Raw genomic sequence first — 22,497 nt, 5'->3', positions numbered from 1 at the left:
TTGTCGGGCCCATAACTCTTCCTAGGAAGGCCCCAAACTTGGCCTGGTCTGTTCATCAGAGTCCCCTCTAAGGGCATGTTTTGGATTGGATTTGGAGATTTTTTGGACCAAATTCGCCCTGCCCTGTTGTCGGGCCCATAACTCTGCTTAGGAAGGCCCCAGAGGCCCCAAACTTGGCCTGGCCTGTTCATCAGAGTCACCTCTACAGGCGTGTTTTGGACTCGATTTGGAGATTTTTTGGACCATATTCGCCCTGCCCTTTTGTCGGGCCCATAACTCTGCCTAGGAAGGCCCCAAACTTGGCCTGGTCTGTTCATCAGAGTCCCCTCTAAGGGCATGTTTTGGATTGGATTTGGAGATTTTTTGGACCAAATTCGCCCTGCCCTGTTGTCGGGCCCATAACTCTGCTTAGGAAGGCCCCAGAGGCCCCAAACTTGGCCTGGTCTGTTCATCAGAGTCCCCTCTAAGGGCATGTTTTGGATTGGATTTGGAGATTTTTGGGACCAAATTCGCCCTCCCCCTTTGTCGGGCTCATAACTCTGCCTAGGAAGGCCCCAGAGGCCCCAAACTTGGCCTGGCCTGTTCATCAGAGTCACCTCTACAGGCGTGTTTTGGACTGGATTTGGAGATTTTTTGGACCATATTCGCCCTGCCCTTTTGTCGGGCCCATAACTCTGCCTAGGAAGGCCCCAGAGGCCCCAAACTTGGCCTGGCCTGTTCATCAGAGTCACCTCTACAGGCGTGTTTTGGACTCGATTTGGAGATTTTTTGGACCATATTCGCCCTGCCCTTTTGTCGGGCCCATAACTCTGCCTAGGAAGGCCCTAAACTTGGCCTGGTCTGTTCATCAGAGTCCCCTCTAAGGGCATGTTTTGGATTGGATTTGGAGATTTTTTGGACCAAATTCGCCCTGCCCTGTTGTCGGGCCCATAACTCTGCTTAGGAAGGCCCCAGAGGCCCCAAACTTGGCCTGGTCTGTTCATCAGAGTCCCCTCTAAGGGCATGTTTTGGATTGGATTTGGAGATTTTTTGGACCAAATTCGCCCTGCCCTGTTGTCGGGCCCATAACTCTGCTTAGGAAGGCCCCAGAGGCCCCAAACTTGGCCTGGTCTGTTCATCAGAGTACCCTCTAAGGGCATGTTTTGGATTGGATTTGGAGATTTTTTGGACCAAATTCGCCCTGCCCTGTTGTCGGGCCCATAACTCTGCTTAGGAAGGCCCCAGAGGCCCCAAACTTGGCCGGGCCTGTTCATCAGAGTCCCCTCTACGGGCGTGTTTTGGACTGGATTTGGAGATTTTTTGGACCAAATTCGCCCTGCCCTGTTTCTGGGTCCATAACTCTGCCTAGGATGGCTCCAGAGGCCCCAAACTTGGCCTGGTCTGTTCATCAGAGTCCCCTCTACGGGCATGTTTTGGATTGGATTTGGAGATTTTTGGGACCAAATTCGCCCTCCCCCTTTGTCGGGCTCATAACTCTGCCTAGGAAGGCCCCAGAGGCCCAAAACTTGGCCTGGCCTGTTCATCAGAGTCACCTCTACAGGCGTGTTTTGGACTCGATTTGGAGATTTTTTGGACCATATTCGCCCTGCCCTTTTGTCGGGCCCATAACTCTTCCTAGGAAGGCCCCAAACTTGGCCTGGTCTGTTCATCAGAGTCCCCTCTAAGGGCATGTTTTGGATTGGATTTGGAGATTTTTTGGACCAAATTCGCCCTGCCCTGTTGTCGGGCCCATAACTCTGCTTAGGAAGGCCCCAGAGGCCCCAAACTTGGCCTGGCCTGTTCATCAGAGTCACCTCTACAGGCGTGTTTTGGACTCGATTTGGAGATTTTTTGGACCATATTCGCCCTGCCCTTTTGTCGGGCCCATAACTCTGCCTAGGAAGGCCCCAAACTTGGCCTGGTCTGTTCATCAGAGTCCCCTCTAAGGGCATGTTTTGGATTGGATTTGGAGATTTTTTGGACCAAATTCGCCCTGCCCTGTTGTCGGGCCCATAACTCTGCTTAGGAAGGCCCCAGAGGCCCCAAACTTGGCCTGGTCTGTTCATCAGAGTCCCCTCTAAGGGCATGTTTTGGATTGGATTTGGAGATTTTTGGGACCAAATTCGCCCTCCCCCTTTGTCGGGCTCATAACTCTGCCTAGGAAGGCCCCAGAGGCCCCAAACTTGGCCTGGCCTGTTCATCAGAGTCACCTCTACAGGCGTGTTTTGGACTGGATTTGGAGATTTTTTGGACCATATTCGCCCTGCCCTTTTGTCGGGCCCATAACTCTGCCTAGGAAGGCCCCAGAGGCCCCAAACTTGGCCTGGCCTGTTCATCAGAGTCACCTCTACAGGCGTGTTTTGGACTCGATTTGGAGATTTTTTGGACCATATTCGCCCTGCCCTTTTGTCGGGCCCATAACTCTGCCTAGGAAGGCCCTAAACTTGGCCTGGTCTGTTCATCAGAGTCCCCTCTAAGGGCATGTTTTGGATTGGATTTGGAGATTTTTTGGACCAAATTCGCCCTGCCCTGTTGTCGGGCCCATAACTCTGCTTAGGAAGGCCCCAGAGGCCCCAAACTTGGCCTGGTCTGTTCATCAGAGTCCCCTCTAAGGGCATGTTTTGGATTGGATTTGGAGATTTTTTGGACCAAATTCGCCCTGCCCTGTTGTCGGGCCCATAACTCTGCTTAGGAAGGCCCCAGAGGCCCCAAACTTGGCCTGGTCTGTTCATCAGAGTACCCTCTAAGGGCATGTTTTGGATTGGATTTGGAGATTTTTTGGACCAAATTCGCCCTGCCCTGTTGTCGGGCCCATAACTCTGCTTAGGAAGGCCCCAGAGGCCCCAAACTTGGCCGGGCCTGTTCATCAGAGTCCCCTCTACGGGCGTGTTTTGGACTGGATTTGGAGATTTTTTGGACCAAATTCGCCCTGCCCTGTTTCTGGGTCCATAACTCTGCCTAGGATGGCTCCAGAGGCCCCAAACTTGGCCTGGTCTGTTCATCAGAGTCCCCTCTACGGGCATGTTTTGGATTGGATTTGGAGATTTTTGGGACCAAATTCGCCCTCCCCCTTTGTCGGGCTCATAACTCTGCCTAGGAAGGCCCCAGAGGCCCAAAACTTGGCCTGGCCTGTTCATCAGAGTCACCTCTACAGGCGTGTTTTGGACTCGATTTGGAGATTTTTTGGACCATATTCGCCCTGCCCTTTTGTCGGGCCCATAACTCTTCCTAGGAAGGCCCCAAACTTGGCCTGGTCTGTTCATCAGAGTCCCCTCTAAGGGCATGTTTTGGATTGGATTTGGAGATTTTTTGGACCAAATTCGCCCTGCCCTGTTGTCGGGCCCATAACTCTGCTTAGGAAGGCCCCAGAGGCCCCAAACTTGGCCTGGCCTGTTCATCAGAGTCACCTCTACAGGCGTGTTTTGGACTCGATTTGGAGATTTTTTGGACCATATTCGCCCTGCCCTTTTGTCGGGCCCATAACTCTGCCTAGGAAGGCCCCAAACTTGGCCTGGTCTGTTCATCAGAGTCCCCTCTAAGGGCATGTTTTGGATTGGATTTGGAGATTTTTTGGACCAAATTCGCCCTGCCCTGTTGTCGGGCCCATAACTCTGCTTAGGAAGGCCCCAGAGGCCCCAAACTTGGCCTGGTCTGTTCATCAGAGTCCCCTCTAAGGGCATGTTTTGGATTGGATTTGGAGATTTTTGGGACCAAATTCGCCCTCCCCCTTTGTCGGGCTCATAACTCTGCCTAGGAAGGCCCCAGAGGCCCCAAACTTGGCCTGGCCTGTTCATCAGAGTCACCTCTACAGGCGTGTTTTGGACTGGATTTGGAGATTTTTTGGACCATATTCGCCCTGCCCTTTTGTCGGGCCCATAACTCTGCCTAGGAAGGCCCCAGAGGCCCCAAACTTGGCCTGGTCTGTTCATCAGAGTCCCCTCTACGGGCATGTTTTGGATTGGATTTGGAGATTTTTGGGACCAAATTCGCCCTCCCCCTTTGTCGGGCTCATAACTCTGCCTAGGAAGGCCCCAGAGGCCCCAAACTTGGCCTGGCCTGTTCATCAGAGTCACCTCTACAGGCGTGTTTTGGACTCGATTTGGAGATTTTTTGGACCATATTCGCCCTGCCCTTTTGTCGGGCCCATAACTCTGCCTAGGAAGGCCCTAAACTTGGCCTGGTCTGTTCATCAGAGTCCCCTCTAAGGGCATGTTTTGGATTGGATTTGGAGATTTTTTGGACCAAATTCGCCCTGCCCTGTTGTCGGGCCCATAACTCTGCTTAGGAAGGCCCCAGAGGCCCCAAACTTGGCCTGGTCTGTTCATCAGAGTCCCCTCTAAGGGCATGTTTTGGATTGGATTTGGAGATTTTTTGGACCAAATTCGCCCTGCCCTGTTGTCGGGCCCATAACTCTGCTTAGGAAGGCCCCAGAGGCCCCAAACTTGGCCTGGTCTGTTCATCAGAGTACCCTCTAAGGGCATGTTTTGGATTGGATTTGGAGATTTTTTGGACCAAATTCGCCCTGCCCTGTTGTCGGGCCCATAACTCTGCTTAGGAAGGCCCCAGAGGCCCCAAACTTGGCCTGGCCTGTTCATCAGAGTCCCCTCTAAGGTCGTGTTTTGGACTGGATTTGGAGATTTTTTTGACCAAATTCGCCCTGCCCTGTTGTTGGGTCCATAACTCTGCCTAGGAAGGCCCCAGAGGCCCCAAACTTGGCCTGGCCTGTTCATCAGAGTCCCCTCTACGGGCATTTTTTGGATTGGATTTTGAGATTTTTTTGACCAAATTCGCCCTGCCCTTTTGTCGGGCCCATAACTCTGCCTAGGAAGGCCCCAGAGGCCCCAAACTTGGCCTGGCCTGTTCATCAGAGTCCCCTCTAAGGGCATGTTTTGGATTGGATTTGGAGATTTTTTGGACCAAATTCGCCCTGCCCTGTTTCTGGGCCCATAACTCTGCCTAGGATGGCTCCAGAGGCCCCAAACTTGGCCTGGCCTGTTCATCAGAGTCCCCTCTACGGGCATTTTTTGGATTGGATTTTGAGATTTTTTTGACCAAATTCGCCCTGCCCTTTTGTCGGGCCCATAACTCTGCCTAGGAAGGCCCCAGAGGCCCCAAACTTGGCCTGGCCTGTTCATCAGAGTCACCTCTACAGGCGTGTTTTGGACTGGATTTGGAGATTTTTTGGACCATATTCGCCCTGCCCTTTTGTCGGGCCCATAACTCTGCCTAGGAAGGCCCCAAACTTGGCCTGGTCTGTTCATCAGAGTCCCCTCTAAGGGCATTGGATTTGGAGATTTTTGGGACCAAATTCGCCCTGCCCTGTTGTCGGGCCCATAACTCTGCTTAGGAAGGCCCCAGAGGCCCCAAACTTGGCCTGGCCTGTTCATCAGAGTCCCCTCTACGGGCATTTTTTGGATTGGATTTGTAGATTTTTTGGACCAAATTCGCCCTGCCCTTTTGTCGGGCCCATAACTCTGCCTAGGAAGGCCCCAGAGGCCCCAAACTTGGCCTGGCCTGTTCATCAGAGTCCCCTCTAAGGGCATGTTTTGGATTGGATTTGGAGATTTTTTGGACCAAATTCGCCCTGCCCTGTTTCTGGGCCCATAACTCTGCCTAGGATGGCTCCAGAGGCCCCAAACTTGGCCTGGTCTGTTCATCAGAGTCCCCTCTACGGGCATTTTTTGGATAGGATTTTGAGATTTTTTTGACCAAATTCGCCCTGCCCTTTTGTCGGGCCCATAACTCTGCCTAGGAAGGCCCCAGAGGCCCCAAACTTGGGCTGGTCTGTTCATCAGAGTCCCCTCTAAGGGCATGTTTTGGATTGGATTTGGAGATTTTTTGGACCAAATTCGCCCTGCCCTGTTTCTTGGTCCATAACTCTGCCTAGGATGGCTCCAGAGGCACCAAACTTGGCCTGGTCTGTTCATCAGAGTCACCTCTACAGGCGTGTTTTGGACTGGATTTGGAGATTTTTTGGACCATATTCGCCCTGCCCTTTTGTCGGGCCCATAACTCTGCCTAGGAAGGCCCCAAACTTGGCCTGGTCTGTTCATCAGAGTCCCCTCTAAGGGCATGTTTTGGATTGGATTTGGAGATTTTTTGGACCAAATTCGCCCTGCCCTGTTGTCGGGACCATAACTCTGCTTAGGAAGGCCCCAGAGGCCCCAAACTTGGCCTGGTCTGTTCATCAGAGTACCCTCTAAGGGCATGTTTTGGATTGGATTTGGAGATTTTTGGGACCAAATTCGCCCTCCCCCTTTGTCGGGCTCATAACTCTGCCTAGGAAGGCCCCAGAGGCCCCAAACTTGGCCTGGCCTGTTCATCAGAGTCACCTCTACAGACGTGTTTTGGACTGGATTTGGAGATTTTTTGGACCATATTCGCCCTGCCCTTTTGTCGGGCCCATAACTCTGCCTAGGAAGGCCCCAAACTTGGCCTGGTCTGTTCATCAGAGTCCCCTCTACGGGCGTGTTTTGGACTGGATTTGGAGATTTTTTGGACCATATTCGCCCTGCCCTTTTGTCGGGCCCATAACTCTGCCTAGGAAGGCCCCAGAGGCCCCAAACTTGGCCTGGTCTGTTCATCAGAGTCCCCTCTAAGGGCATGTTTTGGATTGGATTTGGAGATTTTTGGGACCAAATTCGCCCTCCCCCTTTGTCGGGCTCATAACTCTGCCTAGGAAGGCCCCAGAGGCCCCAAACTTGGCCTGGCCTGTTCATCAGAGTCACCTCTACAGGCGTGTTTTGGACTGGATTTGGAGATTTTTTGGACCATATTCGCCCTGCCCTTTTGTCGGGCCCATAACTCTGCCTAGGAAGGCCCCAGAGGCCCCAAACTTGGCCTGGTCTGTTCATCAGAGTCCCCTCTAAGGGCATGTTTTGGATTGGATTTGTAGATTTTTTGGACCAAATTCGCCCTGCCCTTTTGTCGGGCCCATAACTCTGCCTAGGAAGGCCCCAGAGGCCCCAAACTTGGCCTGGCCTGTTCATCAGAGTCCCCTCTAAGGGCATGTTTTGGATTGGATTTGGAGATTTTTTGGACCAAATTCGCCCTGCCCTGTTTCTGGGCCCATAACTCTGCCTAGGATGGCTCCAGAGGCCCCAAACTTGGCCTGGTCTGTTCATCAGAGTCCCCTCTACGGGCATTTTTTGGATAGGATTTTGAGATTTTTTTGACCAAATTCGCCCTGCCCTTTTGTCGGGCCCATAACTCTGCCTAGGAAGGCCCCAGAGGCCCCAAACTTGGGCTGGTCTGTTCATCAGAGTCCCCTCTAAGGGCATGTTTTGGATTGGATTTGGAGATTTTTTGGACCAAATTCGCCCTGCCCTGTTTCTTGGTCCATAACTCTGCCTAGGATGGCTCCAGAGGCACCAAACTTGGCCTGGTCTGTTCATCAGAGTCACCTCTACAGGCGTGTTTTGGACTGGATTTGGAGATTTTTTGGACCATATTCGCCCTGCCCTTTTGTCGGGCCCATAACTCTGCCTAGGAAGGCCCCAAACTTGGCCTGGTCTGTTCATCAGAGTCCCCTCTAAGGGCATGTTTTGGATTGGATTTGGAGATTTTTTGGACCAAATTCGCCCTGCCCTGTTGTCGGGACCATAACTCTGCTTAGGAAGGCCCCAGAGGCCCCAAACTTGGCCTGGTCTGTTCATCAGAGTACCCTCTAAGGGCATGTTTTGGATTGGATTTGGAGATTTTTGGGACCAAATTCGCCCTCCCCCTTTGTCGGGCTCATAACTCTGCCTAGGAAGGCCCCAGAGGCCCCAAACTTGGCCTGGCCTGTTCATCAGAGTCACCTCTACAGACGTGTTTTGGACTGGATTTGGAGATTTTTTGGACCATATTCGCCCTGCCCTTTTGTCGGGCCCATAACTCTGCCTAGGAAGGCCCCAAACTTGGCCTGGTCTGTTCATCAGAGTCCCCTCTACGGGCGTGTTTTGGACTGGATTTGGAGATTTTTTGGACCATATTCGCCCTGCCCTTTTGTCGGGCCCATAACTCTGCCTAGGAAGGCCCCAGAGGCCCCAAACTTGGCCTGGTCTGTTCATCAGAGTCCCCTCTAAGGGCATGTTTTGGATTGGATTTGGAGATTTTTGGGACCAAATTCGCCCTCCCCCTTTGTCGGGCTCATAACTCTGCCTAGGAAGGCCCCAGAGGCCCCAAACTTGGCCTGGCCTGTTCATCAGAGTCACCTCTACAGGCGTGTTTTGGACTGGATTTGGAGATTTTTTGGACCATATTCGCCCTGCCCTTTTGTCGGGCCCATAACTCTGCCTAGGAAGGCCCCAGAGGCCCCAAACTTGGCCTGGTCTGTTCATCAGAGTCCCCTCTAAGGGCATGTTTTGGATTGGATTTGGAGATTTTTGGGACCAAATTCGCCCTGCCCTTTTGTCGGGCCCATAACTCTGCCTAGGAAGGCCCCAGAGGCCCCAAACTTGGCCTGGTCTGTTCATCAGAGTCCCCTCTAAGGGCATGTTTTGGATTGGATTTGGAGATTTTTTGGACCAAATTCGCCCTGCCCTGTTGTCGGGCCCATAACTCTGCTTAGGAAGGCCCCAGAGGCCCCAAACTTGGCCTGGCCTGTTCATCAGAGTCCCCTCTACGGGCGTGTTTTGGACTGGATTTGGAGATTTTTGGACCATATTCGCCCTGCCCTTTTGTCGGGCCCATAACTCTGCCTAGGAAGGCCCCAGAGGCCCCAAACTTGGCCTGGCCTGTTCATCAGAGTCCCCTCTAAGGTCGTGTTTTGGACTGGATTTGGAGATTTTTTTGACCAAATTCGCCCTGCCCTTTTGTTGGGTCCATAACTCTGCCTAGGAAGGCCCCAGAGGCCCCAAACTTGGCCTGGTCTGTTCATCAGAGTCCCCTCTAAGGGCATGTTTTGGATTGGATTTGGAGATTTTTGGGACCAAATTCGCCCTCCCCCTTTGTCGGGCTCATAACTCTGCTTAGGAAGGCCCCAGAGGCCCCAAACTTGGCCTGGCCTGTTCATCAGAGTCCCCTCTACGGGCGTGTTTTGGACTGGATTTTGAGATTTTTTGGACCATATTCGCCCTGCCCTTTTGTCGGGCCCATAACTCTGCCTAGGAAGGCCCCAGAGGCCCCAAACTTGGCCTGGTCTGTTCATCAGAGTCCCCTCTAAGGGCATGTTTTGGATTGGATTTGGAGATTTGTGGACCATATTCGCCCTGCCCTTTTGTCGGGCCCATAACTCTGCCTAGGAAGGCCCCAGAGGCCCCAAACTTGGCCTGGCCTGTTCATCAGAGTCCCCTCTACGGGCGTGTTTTGGACTGGATTTGGAGATTTTTGGGACCATATTCGCCCTGCCCTTTTGTCGGGCCCATAACTCTGCCTAGGAAGGCCCCAGAGGCCCCAAACTTGGCCTAGTCTGTTCATCAGAGTCCCCTCTAAGGGCATGTTTTGGATTGGATTTGGAGATTTTTGGGACCAAATTCGCCCTCCCCCTTTGTCGGGCTCATAACTCTGCCTAGGAAGGCCCCAGAGGCCCCAAACTTGGCCTGGCCTGTTCATCAGAGTCCCCTCTAAGGGCATGTTTTGGATTGGATTTGGAGATTTTTTGGACCAAATTCGCCCTGCCCTGTGTGGGGTCCATAACTCTGCCTAGGAAGGCTCCAGAGGCCCCAAACTTGGCCTGGTCTGTTCATCAGAGTCACCTCTACAGGCGTGTTTTGGACTGGATTTGGAGATTTTTTGGACCATATTCGCCCTGCCCTTTTGTCGGGCCCATAACTCTGCCTAGGAAGGCCCCAGAGGCCCCAAACTTGGCCTGGCCTGTTCATCAGAGTCCCCTCTAAGGGCATGTTTTGGATTGGATTTGGAGATTTTTGGGACCAAATTCGTCCTCCCCTTTTGTCGGGCCCATAACTCTGCCTAGGAAGGCCCCAGAGGCCCCAAACTTGGCCTGGCCTGTTCATCAGAGTCCCCTCTAGGGGCGTGTTTTGGATTTACAAAAAAGTAATAAATTAATATGTAATTAATAAATAAGTAATCAATCCTGTGTCCAGTGAATGTGTAATTAATTCAATAGTATGATAATGATACAATGTTTCAAGTTTTAAAAACAGAAACTGACTGTGCCCCTACATTTTTGTCTGTGCCCCGAAAGTTTTTCACTTGGGGGCACATGTGCTCTAGCAAAAAATGTTTTTGCGTAGAGCCCTGTTCAGTATTTTTGATAACCTTCAGGGTCTAAACTTTAAATAGTCAACATGAACTTTTCAAGTTCAAGTTGTTGCATATATTTGATGAGAATGACTATTTTGTAGTTCCCAGGAGAGATAGTTTACAATTCACGAACTGTCATAAAATGTTCTATTTAAAATATACTTGTGTTTATTGATTTAATTCAGTGTTCTATAAGATGATAAGGAGCTCAGGGAAAATGCTATTAATTGTGATTAATCACAGCATATTGTGTGATTAATTAGTACAAATTTGTTTTGGATTCACAGCCATAATAAATATAAAAGGATTAGTGTTGTCAAACGATGTTTGGCGTGCCTGTTGTTTTTTTTCCGGTCTAGCTAGTTCCGGTGTGGTGTTGTAGTTTTTCTAACGTCGGTAGTTGTTGCAACAGCATGTGAAAAAAACTACAAAGTTTGCTAGGCCAAAAAGAGCGTTAATCGTGCGATAAAAAAATGTACGCCGTTAATTTGGGTTTGCGTTAACGCCGTTAATAATGTGTTAAACTGACAGCACTAAAAATGATACAAAAATATATGAAAACGGGCAGCATATTGCAAATGGCATGTGCAAATAGGTGGTGGACTTGAGTAAATAAATATAGGTAAAGTGTTATGTCAGTGTGAGTCCTTGGCCATAGGGTTATGGTGAGAGAGCATGTAGTAGTGTTGTGCAATAATACATAAATACAAAACTTGCAGTTTGTTTACTCTTAGAGATATTCAAAGCCTGACTCCAAATGAGTGCAGATATCAGCATGTTCACTGTAGGAGTCTTATGGGAGAGTGTTGGTTTGTGGAGGAGTTGATGTTTGGACTTTGTGTGAGATGAACAAGTCAGGGCCTCGGGTTTTACCATTCTCTATGAGGAAAGAGTACTCACATTCTTTCTGTGTGTGTGTCAAGCGCGTGGGGGGGGGGGTCAACTTGTCACTGTGTGTGTGTGAGCAGCCCCCACAGCCCACTCACTGCTCTTTGACTCCTATGTCCATATAAGGCTGCTGGCTCCATGGCAACCACAGAGCTTGAATAGCAGTGTCAAATCCCTGAGCACACACACACTAAGCCCCCTCCCCCTCCTCACACACTCCTCCCCCTTTTTCTCTCACACAAAACAGAGGCTGAGAAAAACGGAGGGAGAAGCAAAGGAGAGGAAGACAGAGGGAGAAGGAGAGGACAGACTGAGAAGCAACCAGCCTATCCGGAGTCTAGACCTTTACATCTTAATCCAATCTGTGAACTGTGGAAGCACAGAGAAGGAGGAAAAGAAGATTGATCCCGTCCCCCGTTGCTGAGCCACACGGGAAGCTCACTCTTAAGGACAGCAGGAAGGAGGTAGTGTGAGGCTAGGCCGCTAGCCTTTAATTCTCAGTGGACAAGAGCTGACAATCATCGTGAGACAGTGTGCTTTGGAAGCAGCTACCCCCTGAGAGTAGCTTAGCTGCTAGCTAGCCAGGTCAGAGCTATTTAGAAACTAGCTAGTCTGGTTAGAGTTACATAAAAGCTATCTAGCCTTGTCAGGGTTACATAGCAGCTAGCTAGCCTGGTCAAAGCCACATTGCTTTCGGCTGGTGCTATAGGGCAGAATACTACCATCTCAACCAAGCCGGGCTCTGGTAGCCACCAACAAGGAAGAGAATACTTCCTGTAGCAGGGGAGTGTTGGACGTGCAGGCTGAAACGACCCCAGCAGAGGCAGGCTCAGTTCCTTTAGGATATTGCAAGAGAAGTGGGCTGAACCAAGCTGTTCTGCTGGTGGTTGGACCGGAAGAGGACTTGTGTGGCAGAATGTTGTTGTTGCTTAAGAGACTGAAGTTAAACTGTGCTTTGGCTATGCTTTCCCTCAAACCTGGACTCAGTGTGTAGAGGGCTGATCAGGAACAAGATTAGCTGACACTGGACTGTCTGAAGGGAAGGCATCTATGACTGCTTCTCCTGAGGTAAGCTGAAACAGTTCCCAGTAATATTATGTTAAACATGCCAAGGTGTTGTGTGAGGGTAAGCTTGGAGAGACAAATAATGGTTCTCCATACATGTGCTGAGGGGTAGGTAGTAGCTAAGCTACTTCAGCCATGACTGATGCTAAACACAACATTTGTATCTAACCCCATGGTATGCGAGACAGACGGAACACAGACAAATAATTTGTCTTACTACCCAGTATTGTTTAAAAAAATAACTTAACTAACTCACTGTTTTTCATGTTAAATATTTCAGGTTTGAAGTGCAGAAGACCATACTTCCTACAAATTGGGCTAAAAGTACATTGTAACTTAATAATAACAGGAAAAGGGACACAGAAAAGAACAAAGCATTTAGTATTTACATACAGGCAAGACAGGAATTCCTCAAATCTCACTGTTTCCAGGTCACGGCTTGATAGTTCTGATCCTGTGCTGGGTCATAGTGCCCTGTAGTTAGCATACCGCTAGGTTCTCAGTCTCAGGTGAGTCAAACTCCAGGTTAGCCTACCTGCACCCTGGGCCCTGGGGCCCTGCATTTTCCTCTAAAGGTCTGAGGAGCGAGCGATGGCCATGGTGAGCGGGGGGTGGGGAGATCCCAATGGGGGCACCAATGGGCTGGGAGAGAAGAACTACCTGAGGGAGGAAGATGAGACCTCGCTCCAGGCAGGAGGCAGCGACATGGAAGCTGGGGATGAGGACAAGGCGTGCGTGGTGGACTGTGTGGTGTGTGGAGACAAGTCCAGTGGGAAGCACTATGGAGTGTTCACCTGTGAGGGGTGCAAGAGTTTCTTCAAGAGGAGCATTAGACGCAACCTCAACTACACCTGCAGGTGAGGGGCATGCTGGGTAATGGAGTCATTGGTTGAATGTGTGAGTGGGGAAGAACTTCGAATAGAGCGTTTATGCATTATGCCTGTATCATTGAAGCACCATTTCGAACTACAACTGCATGATACATTTCTACATATTTAATAGTGAACCCTAAGTTAGTCTATTATGGATGTCACAGCTGCACAGAGGAAATGGATGCGATTTGGTGTAGTGAGTCATTCGTTAATATATAGTTGACTTCATGCAGAGTTGTTACAATGGCCCACAGCATTGTTTGTCCTGTGTTTGCACACAAATATGTGAGTCATGTTAGTGAAATGAGTGCTGTTTTTGATATCATTGGTCTCATAACATTATCAAATGAACATCATTGTGGTGTTCATTATGTCTGATGTTGGGACATGATGCTTTATCTATTTCTGATGTTGTGACATGCTTTATCTTGTCTTTGTGTACAGTATATTCTATTTAGTGTCATTTCACAAACTTTGTTTTATCGTATTGCTAAGTGTTAGATTGATATTTATATAATTTGGTTGTGAAGGGAATGGTTCAGCCTATCTTAGATTGTCAGGAAAACACTAAAATGATATAAATGATGACACAGATGTGTATGGCCTAAAATGTGTATCACAATATAATTTCAGAGCAAGGACGGTAACAGTATTAATATTTCTAGTACATTTATTTCAGTAGAATGCAAATATGCATTGCTGCGGCTAATCTACCGCACTCGGCTGGATTTGGATGGGATACAGCAGGTGTCGCATTAGTTGAATTTGTCTTTTTTTAACCCTTTTCAATATTTGAAGTGAGACAGCTATAATAAATTATTACATGGCTGAATACTCAATTTGGTTGGCCTACATTAAATATTTCACTTGCTTACATGGCTACACTCTTCCATGCTGCATTTTTGACGTTTAAGCAGGGCCGGCCCAAGCCTTTATGGGCTCTTAAGCAGAATTGATTAGGGGGCATTTTTATTTTTTTTACAATAAACTGTAATTTTATGTGCTCTTGGGAACCCTCTAGTGGCCATGGGGCCCTAAGCAGTCGCTTTTTTTGCTTCAGCCTTGGGCCGGGCCTCCGTTTAAGTCTCTGTAAATCTCAGAAGTTGTGTCATATAAAACCAAATGATAAAGCCGGAAAAACAAGACTGTCCTCCATCTGAACAATACTGGTTATGAGGATGGGGAAGATTGCTTACGATGTTTGCATAGGTTGATTGTGATGTCTGCGTTAACATTCTGTACAGTAATTTTATACCGTGCCTGGTGTGAATGGGGCTGTGACAAATCAAATTTACGGAAGGCTCTACCGCGGTTAGCATGGTATAGTCTAAATCCATACTGTAGGGCACATTCATACTGTTATATTTCTATACCATTCATACCATCCACCCCTAGTATTTGGGTTAGATAACTGATGACACAGATGTGTTAGGATTAGATAAAGCCTAACCCCTTGTTATGTGTGAGTTAAGTGTTGTGTATGAGTTGTGATGTAACTCGGGTGGATAGGGTTAGGGTTACTCAGGTTAGCTGGTTACGATGCAGGGTTAGCTGGTATGGGTGAGCTGGTATTATGCAGGATTATTTGGTATGGGTGTGGGCTAGCTGGTACGATGCAGGGTTAGCTGGTGCAATGCAATGTTAGCTGGCATAATGCAGGGTTAGCTGGTATGAATTACCTGGTATGATGCAGGGTTAGCTGGTACTAGGCATGGGCAGGTTACTGGTTTCAAGGTATACCGCGGTTTCAAAAAGTCACAGAGCTGTATTTTTTTTATGTCTCGTCACAGACAATTTTCATTTTGCTTCTGTACTAGCCCTTACAAAAAAGAAGTGTATTAAAGTACATTTACATTTAGTCATTTAGCAGACGCTCTTATCCAGAGAGACTTGCAGTAAGTAAAGGGACATTCCCCATAGGCAAATAGGGTGAATTGCCTTGCCCAAGGACACAACGTCATTTGCAGGTGCGGGAATCGATCCAGCAACTTTCTGATTACTAGCCCGATTCCCTAACCGCTCAGACACCTGCCTCTCCTATACTATAAGTATACTAAAATATGGATAATAAACTTTTAGTTCACTTTTGATATACTTTTAAGAAGTATGCTTAGAAGATATTTCACTTTTGATATACTTTTAAGGTAGCCTGACGTTGTCATACTTATAATTCTAGTCAGAATTTGAGTCTGATAACTCTCCGTTGGGCTGTGACTATGGGGCATGTTTCAACCGAACTCGTATAACAAATGCCTCTTCGCTCAATTGGATAGGCCTACAACCAATCAGAGCAACGTAATATGTTGTTTGTTGAAAACGAATTCATTCCAAGCGCTCTTTGACGTTGTTGATTACGTTACTGTTGATCATCTGTCCATCATCGTATAAAGCCCGCCCTGACAATTTGATTTGTCCGAACAGCTCCTATTTGGATTTAGTGTTTCCGCAAACAAGCTACTCAAGACCCAACTTCCCGACCACATTTTTTGTGGGCGGGGATAAGGTGGGCTGGCAGCCAGGCTACTTTTAAGGAGTATACTTAGAAAATTGTTCACTTTCGATATACGTTAAGTATGCTTTGAAATTAGTTCACTTTTGATATACTTTAAGGAAGTATGCTTAGAAAGAGAAAATGGTAGGCTATACATTTCTTCTGGAGTAGGATGTACATTTGCTATTATTATACAGCAAAAACAGTCAAAACAATTTTAAAGTACATAACAGGTTACATTTTTTAGATCCATTTCATTCTAATTATTCACGTCTAGGAAAATCGATTATGCATTGCACATTGAAGCTGTAACCTTAATTACTGCCAAAACATTCTGAAGCCCTATACTCCTATACTGATAATTATCAATTGGAGTATTAATGGAAAAAAACAAAAAAGCTACTTGAGAAAGTCGCAGACAGAAGGGTTACATTTGAAGGTTATACTGTCAAACTGACTGAAGAATTAAATAACGTGAAAAAATTAAGATAGCGTGGCTCATGGGCTGGTCAATTCCCATGATGCAATGCGGTAAATAGTGTTAAAATTTCCCGATAAATTTGCCGTTTGTTCAAAATACAAATGTGACTTCATGAATTTCGTTCTTTTAATGTGTCTGCTTAGAATGAAGTGTTTTGTTGCGAGGTAATTGTCATTGTTGTGCAGGTTTGACATTGTAACCATGAGTTAAATGACTGCTACATTTCATAAGAAGAGCTGTTTAAGAGCAGTGTTTGACACTGACACAGTAATTAGCTTACTACAGCTAAGACTCTACAGGCCCCCCCTTTTCGACAAGTGTCTCAAGCTCAGCGGCGTTTGAGGTGCCCCTTAACATCTACATATATTAGTAGATCATAGTGAATAGACGTTTATTACATTTATTATTGAAGTACTTTCAGTAATTGAAAGTGCACCTGAAAGTATTGCATAGTATATTTTGTGGCACTTTAGCAAGTATACTTAATGAACTGAAAGTGCACTACACAGGTTACTTTAGAGTATTCCATGGTATACTTTTAAGTACTTTAGGAAGTATACTTTATAAACTGAAAGTGCACTACACAGGCTACTTTACAGTATTCAAAAGTAAACCTCAAATACACTAAGTGTACTTTAAAGTGTACTAAATTACCTAAAAAGTGGGCCAATTCAGTTTACTTAGTACAAAAATAGTACATAAATAAGTACACTGCTACTATACTTTAAGTTACATTATAATAGTATACTTTTATTATACTAAGTATGCTTACAAAATAAACTTTAAGTATACTTCTTTTTTGTAAGGGAGGTCTGGAATTTTGGCATATTAGTCGGATTTTTAAAATCAACTTTTTACCGGTCCAATCAGCGAACAGCGGGAATGGTTGAGAACGATGACGTTGATGTTGTGTGCTAGTTGTAGTTGTAATTCAGTAATGGTGGCGATGCGAGTTGATTGCTAGCTAATATCAGCTAGTTTCACGTTAGCCTACGTTACACCAGAGCCGTAGAAAAAAAAATTCTGGGGAAGACCAGAGTAGCCTACTACAGGTCTCTCAAATCTTGCGGATTTGCTGTGACACTCACACATTTCAACCATTTCTCACACTGAAGAAGCGCAGATTTCTGCAGAATTGATCTCGAGTTATACAGAGTTAAAACAAGTTAATAAGAAACATGGTATGGTAATCTCACGCCACACTTTTGATCAAACTTGAGAGCCCTGCTACAACATTTCTGTGATTTAGTACAAAAATGTGGGCCTACATTTAGCTGGTTTCATGTTTATACTTTTATTTAAGTATTCCACCGTCTGTGTGTGTGTATAAGTTCAATTAAAACAATAATTATGTATTGTTGTTCAACTAAGAGTTGAACTATTCAACTTGACATGTTCACAGCTGTTCAAATAATTTGATGTGTTCCTTAAAAATGTAATATTTTGTTCAACAAAAATATTTTAGAACTGCAATCGCATTACCTTGGTACTGTGAAACCATTATATTTTTTCTCAAGGTTATCATACCGTCAAAATCTGATACCGGCCCATGCCTAGCTGGTACGATGCAGGGTTACCTGGTATGATACAAGATTAGCTGGTATGATGCAGGGTTAGGGTTGTCTGGTATGGGGTAGGGTTAGCTGGCAGTTAGATTTATTTAGGAATTTCCATAGGAATTTCTATGGGCATATGTGAAGACCTCTGTGACATTGCTTGTAAGTTATACAAATACAATCAGGTTTGATTAAGTAATGTCACCATTTACTCTTTTCTAGGTCCAACCGAGAATGCCAGATTGACCAACACCACCGTAACCAGTGCCAGTACTGCCGTTTGAAGAAGTGCTTCCGTGTGGGCATGCGCAAAGAAGGTACCTACTTATGAGCTCTTTCATCACTTTCACACCAAGCATTCTCTTCCACAAATTCACCAGTGATTCTCAAACAGTGGCATGCAGTGCTCCCTCTAGTGTTACGCAGAGGAATCTCCAACATTTAAAAAGTGAATACAATTTATTAATAAACAAAAAATAGTACTTTGAATGAAAATACCTTAACCATTACATAATTGAAATGGGATTTCAAATTATAATTGTTTCTTTCCTGTAATATTGTTGTTTCAATATTAGCCTATTTTAATGAGCTAAAATGTAAAAGCTAAATGATTGTGGAAAGATTGAAAGCGCAGAGGGAGCTAAAATGATTTGGTTTGAATACACTGTAATCATGGCTCCAAATAGGAACTATCCACATTTACATTTAGTCATTTAGCAGACGCTCTTATCCAGAGCGACTTACAGTAAGTACAGGGACATTCCCCCCGAGGCAAGTAGGGTGAAGTGCCTTGCCCAAGGACACAGCGTCATTTTGGCATGGCGGGGATCGATCAAGCAACCTTCTGATTACCAGCCTGACTCCCTCACCGCTCAGCCATCTGACTCCCAGCTAGGCATGGGCCGGTATCAGATTTCGACGGTATGATAACCTTGAGAAAAATTATAATGGTTTCACAGTACCAAGGTAATGTGATTACAGTTCTAAAATATTTTTGTTGAACAAAATATGACATTTTTAAGGAACACATCAAATTATTTGAACGGCAGTGAACATGTCAAGTTGAATAGTTCAACTCTTGGTTGAACAACAATACATAATTATTGTTTTAATTGAACTTATACACACACACAGACGGTGGAAGACTTAAATTCCATAAGAGAAGTATGCATCAGGAGAATAATGTTTCTAGCAGCCCTGTAGAAACTAAAGTGGACAGTGAACCCTCTGTGACTTCAAACAAAGGACAAAAGCACTTGCTGCACATCAGACCAGTGTTACAGCCACCGTCTCCCACATAAGTGTATGTCTCCCATTTTAGCACAGTGAAATCGTGGGAGAGCAGGGCATATCTTACTTCTCTGCTCTGCCTTTATTGCACAGTTTGATATATGTATATTCATTCATTCATAGCAGATGCTTTTCTCCAAAGCAACGTATAGTAGCTTATTTAACGATGGTCCAGTACATAATTAAAAACTTGAAGTGTGCAGTTCTAACAGTATTATAGGTGTTGGTGACTAGTAACAGTCTGTGTTTGCAACAACAACAACTGGAATACAATTTACAAAAAAGGGTCCATTTTGAATAATAAGTACCATATGTTGTACACTAACCCGAACCCTACACGATGCTGCATACTGTGCCCTTAGATAAACTCATTAGTGAAGACCTCGATGGCAGGTCAGCTGATCTGGAAGGTCAGCTGATCTGGCAGGTCAGCTGATCTGGCAGGTCAGCTGATCTAGCAGGTCAGCTGATCTAGCAGGTCAGCTGATCTGGCAGGTCAGCTGATCTGGCAGGTCAGCTGATCTGGCAAGTCAGCTAATCTGGTGCATCTCAGATATAGAGAGCATGTCCAATTCATCTCCTCTGTTCCTTCTGAACCCCACCTGAAATCCAATCCCAATCATCCATAATCCTTTCCATCTCTCCTCCTCTCCCCCATATTACTCCCCCCTCAACTCCTTGTCCTCCCCCTCTCCCCCTTGTCCCCCCATCTCCACTCCAGCAGTTCAGCGCGGGCGCATCCCCCCCTCACACGCCAGCCTGAGCCCTTCCATACCCCCAGCAGGGGGCACCAGTGGCCTGGGAGCCAGCGACTTCTACAGCAGCAACAACGGTAGTGGAGGGCAGCCGGTGTCGGAGCTGATCTCCCAGCTGCTGCGTGCCGAGCCATATCCAAGTAGCCGCTACGGCCACCAGTACAGCCAGCAGGGGGGCCCAGGGGGCCAGGGGACCTCCATGGGCATTGATAACATCTGCGAGCTGGCTGCCCGCCTGCTCTTCAGTACCATTGAGTGGGCCAGGAACATCCCCTACTTCCCTGAGCTGCCCGTCTCAGATCAGGTGGCACTGCTGAGGCTGAGCTGGAGCGAGCTGTTCATTCTGAACGCAGCCCAGTCCGCCCTGCCTCTACACATGGCACCTCTACTCGCTGCTGCGGGGTTCCACTCCTCGCCCATGTCGGCTGAGAGGGTGGTGTCCTTCATGGACCAGGTGAGGGTGTTCCAAGACCAGGTGGACAAGCTGAGCAGGCTGCAGGTGGACTCTGCTGAGTACAGCTGCCTCAAGGCAATTGCTCTTTTCTCCCCAGGTGAGTCATTATACTTTGTAATTTCACAAAAATCTTGGCTTCATGTATCAAGGTGGAGACAACCACCTCAACATATTGCAGAAGATGAGATTTGTTAGAACCATTGCCAACTTGTCACTCAGTCACATATTCGTCAAGTTATCACACTATTTAAAAATCTCTTTAATCCAATTCAATTCAATAAAATGACAATCAACTATATATACATTTACATTTAGTCATTTAGCAGACGCTCTTATCCAGAGCGACTTACAGTAAGTACAAGGACATTCCCCCTGAGGTAAGTAGGGTGAAGTGCCTTGCCCAAGGACACAACATCATTTGGCACGGGGGGGTAATCGATCCGGCAACCTTCTGATTACTAGCCCGACTCCCTCACCGCTCAGCCATCTGACACCCCTCTTACATGAGTCCACTTAGAGGCTAAATGTATGTCACTGACAATACTTTTGTCCACAACTCTACATCAACATGTTGGATGTTAACAGAGCATGCTCCCCCTCCCCAGATGCCTGTGGACTGACAGACCCGGTACACGTGGAGACCCAGCAGGAGAAGGCCCAGGTGGCCCTGACGGAGTACGAGAGGATGCAGTACCCTGGCCAGCCGCAGCGCTTCGGCCGCCTGCTGCTGCGCCTGCCTGCCTTGCGCGCCGTGCCCGCCAGCCTCATCTCCCAGCTGTTCTTCATGCGCCTGGTGGGCAAGACACCCATCGAGACGCTTATCCGAGACATGCAGCTGTCTGGGAGCTCCATCAGCTGGCCCTACGTCCCGGGACAGTAACCCCTGCGAAGGTCACCCCTCCTGGGCAGGGGGGCTTGGCACACCACCCCTCCTGGTTGATTCATTATTACCCATCTGTGTGGATTCACAGCCAGCTGGATATCATACGTACTGTACTGCCTTCCTCTCTTGATCATAACCAACTGTTATCATCCAAGCTCAGACTGGTCCCAGCCTGGCTCAGCTCTGTTCTCTGTGCTGTCCCAATCCTTCCATTCCCTGGTACAGGGTTCTGGCCCTTCCCAACCCCATTACAGAGTTCTGGTCCATCCCAGCCCGGTGCCTGTGTCCTGGTGCCCGCAGTGCTGCTGGGACCCACTATGCCATCCTCCTATCACAGACTACGGATGTGACGGCACACACACAGGGCTCCAGATGGCCTCTGCTACTGTCCTGCTCTGCTGTCTCAGCTGCACCGGAGTCTCTATCACCCAGAACCCTCACACAGCCAGACCACACAGACGAAGATGTCACCATGTCAACCAGTCCGATCATATGGTTGTGTGTGTGAGAAACAAAATACTTGCATTGTTGAATCATTCATAGGGCTCTTGATGTTGTTGCTTTTGAGCAGTTTAAATAACACAATGAACTGGACTGATACCTCTGCAGTCTGCCATGTAGAGGGGACCTCTGGCAATATGCAGCTGCTCTTTCACCACAAGCCGCCTTCTTCTTCATGAGAACTGCCTGTTCGACTTCAACACCCGGGGTTCCAGACATTCACAACCCTGGACAATAAACACTGCTAGTTCAAATGTCCGCACAATCTGTCAACTGAAATGTTCTTATAACAGCTGAACAAGATGATGACATGGCTAGATTGTGAGACTGTGACAAGCTGATTGTTGACCACTGTTCTAACGTGACAGAAAAGGCAAATGGGTTTTCCTGTGACCTGACCATGCTGGACCCTTCCAACATGACAAGCCCTGAGAGGTGTAAATTGTACCAAACATGGGGAACTGAACACTCAACTATTGTTCTAGAATATTCCTTTTGAGGTGAAGTTGTCTTGTTGCATGTTTAGATTCTGTGTTTAATTCTACTATTTACACAATGGGATAAATTAGGCCTTTTTCTAAAGTTGGATGGTTACTTTTTTAACTTTAATGTTTCACATGAAATACCTCTTAACATCTACTGAGATACCTGAAGACTGTCAAGCTGGGACAGTTGCAGAGTGAGGCTCTGAATCGTGTGGGCCCTTTCTCAAGCATGGCAGGTCCGCGACACCATGTTTTAGGGATAGTGTTAGCCCAGGAGAGGGACTAACACCATGGGTCGTCATGGCTACAATGCCAAAACACTACCTGTTAGAGAGACAGAGAGAGGGTAGGCCCTACCAAGTCATTCTAACAACTGTTTACCTCACAAAGCCCTCATCTTAAAAAAATGTCAATTAATGTTCTCTCTCTATCTCTCACCATCACCCCCCGCCCCCCCCCCCCCCACACACACACACACACCAAGTCACATACTGATAAATGTATTATTCATGTTTTAGTATCATTGTGTTGATGAGTTATTTTGTTTGTTTCATGTGTATGGAAGCATTAAAAGACCAAAACCTAATTGAATGTTTGTTTGTTGGTCTT

At 47.2% G+C, this 22,497-nt stretch overlaps 1 protein-coding gene across 2 annotated transcripts; it reads left to right on the top strand.

Annotated features, from left to right (window-relative positions):
- The first annotated feature begins 11,280 nt into the window (after positions 1-11,280).
- On the top strand, positions 11,281-22,474 carry nr2f6a (nuclear receptor subfamily 2, group F, member 6a). 2 transcript variants are annotated; one of them, XM_084706994.1, is made up of 5 exons: positions 11,281-12,123; positions 12,401-12,977; positions 17,743-17,837; positions 19,535-20,116; positions 20,625-22,474. In XM_084706994.1, the coding sequence occupies exons 2-5, from the start codon at positions 12,712-12,714 to the stop codon at positions 20,897-20,899; spliced, it is 1,218 nt and encodes a 405-aa protein (XP_084563120.1). In that variant the 5' UTR covers positions 11,281-12,123; positions 12,401-12,711; the 3' UTR covers positions 20,900-22,474. The 2 variants fall into 2 exon arrangements, with proteins under 2 accessions (XP_084563120.1, XP_084563119.1); XM_084706993.1 differs by having other exon boundaries at positions 19,532-20,116.
- The last annotated feature ends 23 nt before the right edge of the window (positions 22,475-22,497 follow it).

The sequence above is a fragment of the Hypomesus nipponensis genome, chromosome 10, assembly GCF_054491055.1.
Source record: "Hypomesus nipponensis isolate SF chromosome 10, ASM5449105v1, whole genome shotgun sequence".
Taxonomy (NCBI): domain Eukaryota; kingdom Metazoa; phylum Chordata; class Actinopteri; order Osmeriformes; family Osmeridae; genus Hypomesus; species Hypomesus nipponensis.
This window is presented reverse-complemented; position numbering and strand designations above follow the sequence as displayed.

What these genes read in the sequence shown, in the direction of transcription:
- nr2f6a (XM_084706993.1), top strand. Translation starts at nt 12,712, where the DNA reads ATGGCCATGGTGAGCGGGGGGTGGGGAGATCCCAATGGGGGCACCAAT. An exon ending in AACCTCAACTACACCTGCAG is followed by an intron (nt 12,978 to 17,742) that starts GTGAGGGGCATG and finishes ACTCTTTTCTAG; the next exon opens with GTCCAACCGAGAATGCCAGA. An exon ending in TGTGGGCATGCGCAAAGAAG is followed by an intron (nt 17,838 to 19,531) that starts GTACCTACTTAT and finishes TCTCCACTCCAG; the next exon opens with CAGTTCAGCGCGGGCGCATC.